Source organism: Saccostrea echinata, unplaced genomic scaffold, assembly GCF_033153115.1.
Source record: "Saccostrea echinata isolate AGI-Se365-2 ecotype Australia unplaced genomic scaffold, CSIRO_AGI_Sech_v1 ptg000019l, whole genome shotgun sequence".
Classification (NCBI taxonomy): domain Eukaryota; kingdom Metazoa; phylum Mollusca; class Bivalvia; order Ostreida; family Ostreidae; genus Saccostrea; species Saccostrea echinata.
In genome coordinates, this window is record NW_026889768.1 from 5087944 (window position 1) to 5099881 (window position 11938).

The 11938-nt window shown below is 34.2% G+C and overlaps 1 protein-coding gene across 1 annotated transcript; it reads left to right on the forward strand.

Annotated features, from left to right (window-relative positions):
- The first annotated feature begins 319 nt into the window (after positions 1–319).
- Positions 320–11071, forward strand: LOC133189616 (xylosyltransferase oxt-like). Its single transcript, XM_061325009.1, has 12 exons — positions 320–470; positions 2439–2787; positions 4259–4387; positions 4718–4882; positions 6073–6239; positions 6948–7147; positions 7231–7311; positions 8118–8334; positions 8527–8703; positions 8785–8890; positions 9418–9755; positions 10275–11071. Exons 1-12 carry the CDS (start codon positions 327–329, stop codon positions 10935–10937), a joined length of 2736 nt encoding a protein of 911 aa, XP_061180993.1. The 5' UTR covers positions 320–326; the 3' UTR covers positions 10938–11071.
- Positions 11072–11938: the final 867 nt, after the last annotated feature.

Sequence of the window (11938 nt, forward strand, 5' to 3'; positions counted from 1 at the left end):
CTATATCCCAAGCCAAGCTCCCCCTATCAGGTATTTCACCTGTTAAAACTATACGCGAAGGAAGAGATCAGGATTTAATCCCCCCCCCCTTTCCAGAAATTCTAGACGCAGAACTGCCTTTTCAAAGCAAATTAGCCTGCTGTAGATTATACATCTAACGTTAGGTTTTTAAGAAAAAGATCACGATAAAAGCAATTATAATGGACGGTTGAATTCGTTCACATATTCTGTGAAAAACAGTTTATTTTACATGGTTGATATTTTTGGGCTCTCAGGTATCTTGATTTACACGACTCCTCTTCAGTTTTTGGAGGTAGAAATGTTCGATGGCTGCCTCACGGATTGCCTCGTCGAGAAGATTGTGTTGTAAATATAGATATATATTTTACGTAGCGTTTGTAATCCTTTGTATTCAGTTTATTATATACAATTTCAACGTAAAGGATGCGGATATTGCTCCGGGAGACAAGGTATGGCTTAAATGAAAATGTCATGCGGCAAATGTCTCGCTGGAAAATGTATCAAACTTGATGTGTTGCATCCCAAACGTATGCCATAGAAAAACAGGTTGCAGCACCTGCCATATGTGCTACTGGATATGTATCAGACACTCCACAATCTGTAACAAGAAGGGACAAAATGTGGTGGACTTGCCCCCCCCCCCCAGGCCTCCCCCGTACTCTCTCAACTGATCTGTCCAGCCACCTTTCTAACCACCACGTTCCTCCCTTTTTTATGTCTTTGCTGGATGCACAAGATTTTGGGACAAGTGATGTTTCAGCACTTTTCTGTCACAATCATCGGCACTCCCCATCTTAATTGTTAAAAAAAATATATACCTACTATACTATAAACATGTTTATAGTATAGTAGGTATATATTTTTTTTAACAGTTAAGATGGGGAGTGCCTATGGTCACAATGATTCAGAATGGCAATGCCACTGGGTCATCACCAAGAATCATGAAAACAAATCAAATTTGTACTCCGGGCCAGATAGCTCAGTTAGTAGAGCACCTGACTGGAGATTTAGGGGATCTGGGTTGGAATCCAGGTCTGATCTGTGACATTTTTCTCCTCCCCAGACTTCTGTTACAATATATTATCAGCACAAACATGACAAAGGATATGGACAATTAAAATGATCATAAGATAAAAATAAATTTTAAATGATGGATGCACAATGTTTTAACACCAATATGTTTCAGCACTTCTCTCAGTTCTCAGTCACAACTAATTGACACTCCAGTTGTTACACACTGCAAGGATTAGTTACAGTGTTTTGACACCTGGCTGGTATCAGTGGTATGTTCCAGTGATACTTGTTTAGAACTTCAGGAATAACAATTATCTGTATATAATGTAGAACTGTTCAATCAATAATTCTCTTTTTTTGTCTCTTAATTGTATTTGTATAGATTTATAATTTCATAAACATGATAAATATTCATTATATATCCATTTTCATATTTACAATTAACTGATCATTCTGATGTAATAAATATTCTTTTCATTCATCAACATTGTCAAAACTTTCTAAATAATGCACCTAACATTAATATTGCTTGTATTTAAGAAATAATGTATCATTTTTAAACATCTATTGGGATATAAATAAGGGTTGGTCACGAGATCAAATTCCTTAAAGGCGGAAGGGCTTTATGGTAAATTTGATCTCGTACCAACCCGTATTTATATCCCGATAGATGTTTTAAAATGATACCTTATTACTTATATTTACATTTATGACTTATTCATATTTTATATTTTCCTTATTCTAATCTTTAATGCGTGAAATGTTTTATTTTTCAAACTCAAGTTACTCAATAGCATGTATTTGATCCATTGATTGCGCGTCAACCCTTTATGACGTCACTGAGAAATTATGTCGAACCTTTGTGACACAAGGAACCCATGTTTATATGAATATAGATACGCGTTGCCTTTAATAGTGTTATATAAAAGAAAACATTTGCAAATATAAATATACTGTTTGACACATTTTATACATAATATATCAAAATAAAGTATATAGTAATATACATACCTGTACATGGAAATACTTTGTACTTGCTATGAATAGAAATAGGAAACAAATATCAACTGATATGGAATTCATAATAGAAAAAAATTGCTAGATGCATAAAAATAGGCATACAGAAAAAATATGCAGTGCTATAAGTGCCATAAGTTTTGGAGTTTACGCAAAGTAGTCACATCCCAAAAGATTTTAATCAATATAAAGAGCACTTTTAAGCAATTCCCATAGGTATAATGGATGTTCTTTGATGGCATTACTGTTATACTCTGTGTATCAGTAAAGTTGTACAGTATGCAACATGTTCTCTGTTCTACTTCAAATTCTTTAAATTTGTTTTTTGACTTTTTCCACTATACAAGAATTTTCCAACTAAAGACAATCTTTTCATTTTAATATAGCCAGAAGATGATACCCTGGAGAGACCCGCAGACAGAGAAATCATAGAGGAGCCTTTAGGGGAAGAGAAAGAAGAAGCTATAAATGTGGAACATGACAGAGATGATAGTCACCCTGCAGAGGTCCTCACAAGTGAGGAATCCCATAATTTATCTAAGGAAGATCTCCAACACAAGATACGGTTTCTCCAGGATTTCATCCCTCCTTGTACAATAGAAAGCTCTCAGGCTCTTTCAGCCATTAAGAGAGCCAAAACCATAGAGTGTAAACAGGAGATAGCTGACACGACCTGTGGGATACAGGAGGGGGGCGTGTATCCAGGCTCTCTGCCCAACACCTGCCACCTGAAAGGTAAGACACGTGAAATGAAACTTGTGTAAAGTTATTTATGTGTATATTAAATACTATAAAAGTAAATAATTTACATGTAAATTACTCTTTATTGTGTGAAATGAAGTGATAATTAAAAAAAATACTGAAAAATAAAGTGTATCTGACTTTGCTTCATTCAGCGCTCGAATGAAATTTATTGTGTACCCATGCTTCCTTAATAGCAGCCTTTTTTAACCCCTTGCAACAAAGTTTGAGGGGATATGGTAACATGCCTGTGTGTGAGTGAGTGCTAAATGTATAACGAAAGTTAGGTATATGTAGTAATAATTTAAATCAGGATCATTGTGCTCCTTTACAAGCAGATGCTCCATGTTGGGGTGCCCTTGTTTTAGTTAAATGTGAAAAAAATGTTTTAAGTTGGATTTAACAAGTATGTCATTTAACGAGGTTCGCTCCTGAGCTTTTGAGCAGATTTTTATCTTAAGCTATATTTCAAAAATTCTCCAAAATGTTTTAATTCTTACAATAAATTTGGATTCTACAATGCCAATTTAACTATATTCAGTTAAAACTCCATGATTGAATTCCATACCAAAAGCATTAAGTGAGGAACTATATTTTGTGGCGGAAGGTTTTTTGGAAGAAAATGATCATTTTTTTCTCTTTCGAAGTATCTAAAGTATGTTAAGTTTGGATTCCTATTTTTACATGCAGTCTGCACACATAGTTATTTTTTTTTGCAGTGGACTGTTTTATACTGGTCCTAAATTATCTATTAAATAAACTGTCATGAATTCTATCATCATATTTGATAAATATAGGAAATAAATTTTGAAAATGAAGAAAAAAAATAGCCCTAATTTAAGCTTAAAATTAGCACTATTTTAGTAATATCTTAAAATTAACATCACAGACCCCCACTTTTAATTTTCTTTTCTGAATATATACGATACTTTTTACCATTCTTCTTAAATTCAGTAAAATGTCATTACTTTCAAATGATTTTTTTGCTTGTTAAATTTTTAATGCCAGAAAAATGAAAATGTTTGAGTGCAAAAAGGTCAAATAATTGAACATGCGGAGTAATTTGAAAATTTCTTCGTTGTCACAAATTTTAATGTGTCTATTTAAGATAAAATAAGACTGTTTTTGTTCCCATAATTTATTTGAACAAAAAATATTGAAGGAAAAACTTAAAAATTGATTTATGTGTAAGATGTATTTTCAGTGCAAAAAGGTCAAACTAAATGCTCTGTAGTGCCAAAAGAAGCGTATTGACCCCCATTTTTTGTTTTGATTTTTAATAAAGCTACGTGTATAAATTCTAAAAATATACTTGATAAAAAATTCTCATTACTTTTGATGACAGGATCCAACCTCCTTAAACACAACCTTGGGACTTTTGTCCTACTTTTGACTTCATAGATAGTGAAATGACACAAATGTAGTGAATAAGATTCATGTGAGAAGTTTAATTTCCTTTTTGCAGGTAACCATTCTAAGGGGCATTACTATGGCTGCTATAAGGACGATCCAGAGGATCGAGACTTTTCTCATCAAAAGACTTTCCCCACTGAGAACTGGTCACAGCTCTGTATAGACTACTGTCTACAGACAGGTAAAGTACAACCCACCTCTGTATAGGTGACTGTCTAAAGGAACAGATAAATTACTGTATACAGATCTAACTATGTACAGAAGACTATCTATTGGCAGATTTGTTACAAATAAAACATCTGTAAGAAGATACCTATTAAGTATAATCAGGTTAATTATAGCACACACCTGCATTAATTATCTAATAGGGTTACTGTTTATACATAGGAAATTAAAGTCAGAGTATAAAAAGAGTGTACAGAATCTAAATTTAAAAAAATAAATATTTTAAACTAAAATTTCAGGGTTTTTTGTTTGATGTTGATATCATATTAATATTTGGATTGTGTAGGTTTCAGATATGCAGGCCTGCAGTATGGAAGGGAATGTTGGTGTGGGAATTCTTTTGGTAAACATGGAATTGAAGGAGCTGCATGTAACCAGCCCTGCCCCGCTAAAACCAGTGAAATGTGTGGAGGATATCTCACCAGTAATGTGTACAGTACAGGTATACAAGGTAAATACAGGACTCTGTACTCAATGTTTGGAGGATATCTCACCAGTGATGTGTACAGTACAGGTATACAAGGTAAATACAGGACTCTGTACTCAATATGTGGAGGATATCTCACCAGTAATGTGTACAGTACAGGTATCCAAGGTAAATACAGATATCTGTACTCAATTTGTGGAGGATATCTCACCAGTGATGTGTACAGTACAGGTATTCCATGTAAAATACAGGACTCTGTACTCAATATGTGGAGGATATCTCACCAGTAATGTGTACAGTGCAGGTATACAAGGTAAATACAGATATCTGTACTCAATTTGTGGAGGATATCTCACCAGTGATGTGTACAGTACAGGTATTCAAGGTAAATACAATAAAAATAAGTGCTTATTTCTCAAGTACATTGACTAGGTGGACTGTTGTTGTGTATAGTACTGTACTTGTAGGGCCTTTTCCCTATTTTCAGTTAACCCTTAACACATAATGAGGAAGTGTTTGATACATGTATTATGCAATCAGATGTAAATGTATGCATTATCAGAGATAAAGTGACATTACTAATTAATCATTCATTGAGGGTGTATGGTACAATATACTCTAGATACTTACATTAAAGACAAGACTACATCTTACTGACTGAAATTTGCTCATACACAGAAGAGAGAGAGATCACAGTTTACATAATAGAATGTGTATTAGATATTTTGCATATATGATGCAAGAAAGTAAATCTGTCTTTCTAAATACAAAGGTTTTGTCTTGCAAAATTATATAATATTAAGTGTTTTTATCAGTACTTATATGTAGTGAACAGGATTTATTAAGAAAACAAATGAGAACATTATAATATACTGATTTTGTGAACTTGTAACTCAAGATATAGAAAAATAAACACAATGGATATATTGTATTTACAAGAGTATGTGTACATATAATGTATATACATATAGGGGAACTTCCTGAGATAAGTAATGTTATCACTTGCCCTAGCATTGGGATCTAGGATCTGGCCGAAGAATTTTTAATCAATTTCAAAAATTCAATCTACAGACTGTATCACACAATTAATAATGTATAATTCTGTTGAAATATGATTTTGCCTCATCCTTATCATGAGCCATCAAACATTTGATTTATCAGTCTTTGATTGTCTAACACTAATTGTTAGAACTCATATTGATTGCATATTACAGAGAGACTGAGTAATGGCCCAGGAGATCTACATTTTGAGGAGGATATCCAACCAAAGGTCAGGGTCATGTTTGTATTGACCTTGAGTGGTCGTCAGGTCAGACAAGTTAGAAGATTACTCAAGGCCATCTACCATCAAGACCATTTTTACCTTCTACACATTGATATGGTAAGACTAAGGCTAACAAAAAAAATGTTTGTTTGATGTACTCTGATTTACCTATCAAAATTGCCCTGACCCAATCATGTTTTTTCAGTACTTAATTTTTTTTTATTTTTTTTTGTTTCTGGGATAATACAAAACACCCAGATTGCTTTTAAACTTTACATTCCATGCATTTGGGGGGGGGGGGGGGGTGCATTTTACAAACTTCTAAACCATGTCAATGAAGTTTATGAAAGAATCATGGAGGAATAAAAGTGTACATTTAAATTTTTTCATACAGCTATCAGTGTGTTAGATGATTGAATGAAAAAAAAAACTCTACCTACTTACTAAAACTCTACCTACTTACTCACCTTAAAAAATTTGGGTCAGAATACATCAAACAAAAAAAATTTTATCGATGGCCACACAACAATTATTAACTTTAAATCAGCAAGGAATATTTAACCTAATGAAAAACGCTACTTTGATTACAATTTCAGTTCTTCAGCTGGGATGATAATTTCAGTATAATGGATTGAAATTTTTCAGATAGAATATGCAAGAAAATTGACACAGTGTGAAAAAATTAAATTGATTAAATCATATCACAGAACCTAAACATACATGGACATGTTTGAAATTCCATTTATGTAAAAATAATAAATTACACATTGCAGCATATTACTATAATCATACACCAATATTCTGTACCTACATGTATATTTTCAGAGACAAGAATACCTGTATCGAGAGTTGCTTCCCTTGGAGGATATGTTACCCAATGTCTATCTTGTTCGTAAGCGTTTTGCCACAATCTGGGGTGGTGCCAATCTTCTAGATGCCCATTTACACATCATGAAGGAGGCACTTGATTCTTATAAAAAGTGGGACTACTATGTTAACCTGAGTGAAAGTGACTACCCAATCAAGTAAGTCTGGTAGTTAATTTACTATTGTATGTTTCTACATTATGTTCTTCTGTTGATATAAGAAGATTATGACTCTATTACAGAAGATTGGATGCCCTAATTTCCTACTTGACAAAGTACAGAGGTTATGTGTTCATCAAGTCTCATGGCAGGAATACCTCTCTGTAAGTAATAATTGTACATCAGTCAATACAGTAACAGGGGATTGATAGATACTCAGAGAAATTAATTAATTTCTTGAGGTTGATTTTTGTTATTTTTGTAACATGAAGAGACCCACAAATTCATGTCCTTAATGAAATGTTACTTTTTCAATGTAAAATAACTAAACACTCAATCAAATCCAGACAACCCAATATTTTTCCCTTGAACCACAAAAATCTGACCTCTTTTGATTGAGTGATTTTACAGTTTGAATGGACAACTACAGTAACACAACTTGTAGCTTTAAGAAAAAAAATCACAGGACAATATAAAATTTCCACACAAAGAAAAATCTTTCCTTTAATAATTTCCTAAAGAGCATGTTTCTGACATTTGAAAATTTACAGTCATCAAAAGAGAGTGATAACTTATTAAGTAAAATTTGGTTTTAGCAAATTCCCAAAGACATTTAGAATTGCTTGATTAAATCCATATTTGTTACATTCAGTTAGTTATTCTTTATTTTCTAGTACTTGGTGAAAAAAAGTTCTTTGTAAGCATTATTTTGCAATATCTATGATCAAAATAAACATGTTTTACTTTATTACGTTCATTATGATTAAACTCCTGTAAAGGAATGCAACTTTTCTACACACACTATGACTTGTACTGCTAGCATGACATTTCTTGTAACAAAGCTGAAAAACATTCTAATCAGCAGTTATATTTTTACTTCTATATTATAAAGAAATTACATATACATTTATGCCCCATATGTCCACTCAGAAAATTTTATTTAGATGTGTCCCTTATTGTGAACATTTAGATTTTTGAAGAAACAGGGCCTGGATCAGACTTTCCTGCAGTGTGACCACCACCTGTGGCGTTTAGGACCACGAACCCTCCCCACAGGGATTCAGATGGATGGGGGTAGTGACTGGGTGGGGCTTCCTCGTCAGTTCTGCGAGTATGTCACCACCTCAGAAGATAAACTGTTAACAGGACTGAAGAAGCTGTACAAGTACACATTACTGCCTGTGGAGGTATGTAGAGTTATACACACATACCAGTGTTATAGAATAATGTGACATCCAAAAATATTGGAAGGGGGGGTCTTTGTATCAATTTTTTGCTTGATAACTGGGAAAATTGTAATACACTGTATTGCACTAAACCCTTTCTGTTGTAATTAATTGCTGTGCTTTAAATAACCTGCTGCATTATCCATGTTACAGTCTTTTTTCCACACATTGCTCCATAATAGCCACTACTGTGATAAATGGATGGAAAACAACCTTCATGTCACAAACTGGGACAGGAAAAGGGGATGTAAATGTCAACACAAGAATATCGTAGACTGGTGTGGATGTTCCCCCAATGACTTCCTCTCCAAAGACCTGGACAGAATTCTGGTCAGTTACCACTCAGTTTTCATTTTACATGTAAGCTATTGTGACCATTTATGATCAGTTCTAATCTATTTGATTTTTCAGAGTATTGAATCAAAGCCAGTGTTTTTTGGCAGAAAATTTGAGCCAGTAGTAAACCAAGATATTATCAACAGTATGGATGTTTACTTGTTTGGAAATGAGATGAAAGGTACTGTAAACATGGTTATATTGAAGGGTTGAAAGGTTGACGATTTAAATATTTTAGAAATATGGCGAGTGAAAACTTGGACTATATAATAGTATTTAACAGTGCTCTTTAACAAGAATGTGAAAGTTGACAAGTGGAAACATTGAGGATTTTTCTCATTCATCAATTTCATCAGCATTTTCAACAAAAATTCCACTTTTACAATATATAGAAAACACCTTACAGACATTGATGTAACTGATCCAATGTATCTTTCTGATACCCAAGGTTCTTAAAATAAACGTTCTCTCTAAATATAAAAATAGCTTGGAATATCGTAACTGTGCCTCAGGCCATCTGTTTCTGCAGTCATAAAACATGTTGGAGTTATGTGCCTCCAATTATTTTCAAATTGATACTATGCAAATACAAAAAAAAGTTCTTGCAAATAAACTAGTTCCATAGGATAATTTTTAGACAAAATTTTAGATACAGAGCAATCTATATAAAAGCCAACATATAATACATACTTAGGCCATTCTTTTCAGATGTAACAGCCCTGACTAACTATTGGCAGAATGAGTACCACTATCTAGACTCCAGCACTAGGGTAGATGACACTTACCTGAGTTTTTACCTGTCCTTTATGAGATTGACAGCTGCTCTTCTGATGGCAGACACAGCGACACAGTGTCAGGTGGTGCCAGAGAAACTGCTTCAGGTCCACGTATTCCAGAGGAGTGATAGGAACCAGGGACTTCTAGTGATGTTTGAGGCCATCACAAGGGGTGGAGCCAAAGTGGTTCTTGAGAGTCATGTGATGATGAGGCAGCATTATACAGTGATAGACCCACCAGGGCCTGCTGGCAGGCTCATTAATGTCGAGGTAGGTGTTACAGTGCTAGACCATCAATGGCCTGATGCTAAGGTAGGTGATACATTGATAGAACTTCAAGGGCCTGATACATAGGTAGGTGATACAGTGATAGAACCCCCTGTGCCTGCTGGCAGGCTCATTAATGTTGAGGTTCTATATTCTGAAAAGTGTATTTTGTGAACTTGTTAGTTCACTTTAGCTCCCTTTATCTTGTGATATAAACATGTATACAGTTGAACTTAGTTATCTTGAGAACACCAATATATCAAATACCATGGATATGTTGAAGTCAGTTGGAAGTCCCAACTTCTTTTTCTTTATTTATTTTAACCTCAGTATTTCAAATTCTCAGATATCTCTCAGTTTTTTTCCCCATTGAGTGCCAAAAAAGATAAAATGCAAGAAGAGACATTCAGTGTTTTGTCAAATTGAAATTTTAATTTTAAAAGCTTAAGAATGTCCTATTTTTTCATACCATAAGAATCAATGAAGATATCTAGTATCTTAACATGGTACTTTTCCCAACAGGTTGGCACAGATTATGACTTAAAAGAGTCCATATTCAGGAACTATGGCTTGTTCCTAGGTCCATACAGTGACTTAGTTTTAAAACATACCTGGGGACCAGGTGAACCATTAACAGTATCTATTGCATGGATTGACCCTGCCAAGGTCATAGCTGCTTCCTACGATGTCAACATCACAGGTGAAGGTCAAATTCGACCATTCAAACCTTTGCTAAAACAGCCATTACGACCAGGAGTGTGGACTAGCAAACTCATGTACAGATGGCAAGTCTTCGCGGAGGTAAAATTCCTTGTTCTTCCTTTAACTGTGTTTAAGGGTAAGACTCTGGACCCTAGCAGAGCAGCCTTACATCACAATGGACCAATCGGTTTTTATGCAAAGCAAGATTTTTCAGAGTTTGAGGAAGTTTTGAAAGTGACTAACATAGGAGAAGCTCGAGCAGCTGCTGATGAGAATGGCCAGAAACATGGACATGTGTTGGAGGAATGGACAGGTAGACTGTGTGAAGAGTTCTGGAGCGTACAGGAAGTGTGTCAGATAGGGGAGATAACTGAAGAGTGTTCCTCCATTAAAAAGTGTGAAGAGACATCTTGGAGTTCTCTTTCACCAGATCCTAAGTCGACCATTACAGGAGTAAGTCCTGATACTGGTCTTATACGATAGCTAAGTCAACCATTGCAAGAGGCCAGAGACTGGTCTTATATAATAACTAAGTCTACCATTACAGAGGCCAGAGACTAGTCTTACACAATAGCTTGACATCCTCAATCAACAATTGCAGCAACTTAATATTTCATCTCAAAGTTCACTTATGCCAGTAATCAAATTTATTTACATTGTTTTGTAATTTACTGAAATAATTGATTTTGACTCTCTTTTACTAATTATATACTTAATTTGTACACGCACTGTAAATGAATAATTTTAATGGCTCTTTTTTTGGGGGGAATATGTGTATCTAAAATATACATACATGAACAGGTATTTGGCCAGTGTCCTTAACTTTTTATACAGATTTTAATTGTTTGGGGAAGGTGTAACTGTAGATAACTGTTTTTATGCTGGGTGTCTTGAGCCTGTGATAAATTTTCTATAAAATCCATTTCTTTTGTTGTTGGTGTTTGTAAGGTTAATGTCTTCCATTATAAATGGTTCTTTATTTTGTATTGACCAGGTTCTTACATTTTTTCAGTACATAGATTTTTTTTGATACTTTGTTTTAAAAAGTTGATATTGTATGTACATGTATTGAAGGGACAAGTTGATGCAGCACTGCCTTCACCACCACTGTATACATACCCATTACATTCGTTTTGTTTACTTACATTTATATTCTTAAAAACTGAAATTGCTCTCCAATTTACATTTATAATGATCAAAGTAAGGGCATTATCAAAAAATATATACAGTCTACTTCAGAGATATTGAAGTTCAAGGGACCAACACAGAAACTGGCCATGTGAAGACAATGTTTTGAAATCCTGATCCTGATCTAAAAACCCACCCAAACAAATTACATGGTTCATCATTACAAAATTTACAACACTTGAATTGTGAAATAAAATAGTCTGTACGTTGAAGAAATAGTTGATAAAAAGTCAAACATTTTTTAACCTTGGTATATTCCAAGTCATATTCCTTTTTGTTTAGGAGAAAGATTGCTA

Coding starts and splice junctions, on each gene's coding strand:
- LOC133189616 (XM_061325009.1), top strand. CDS start 327: ATGGCTGCCTCACGGATTGCCTCGTCGAGAAGATTGTGTTGTAAATAT. Junction 2,788..4,258: donor CAACACCTGCCACCTGAAAG/GTAAGACACGTG, acceptor TCCTTTTTGCAG/GTAACCATTCTAAGGGGCAT. Junction 4,388..4,717: donor AGACTACTGTCTACAGACAG/GTAAAGTACAAC, acceptor TGGATTGTGTAG/GTTTCAGATATGCAGGCCTG.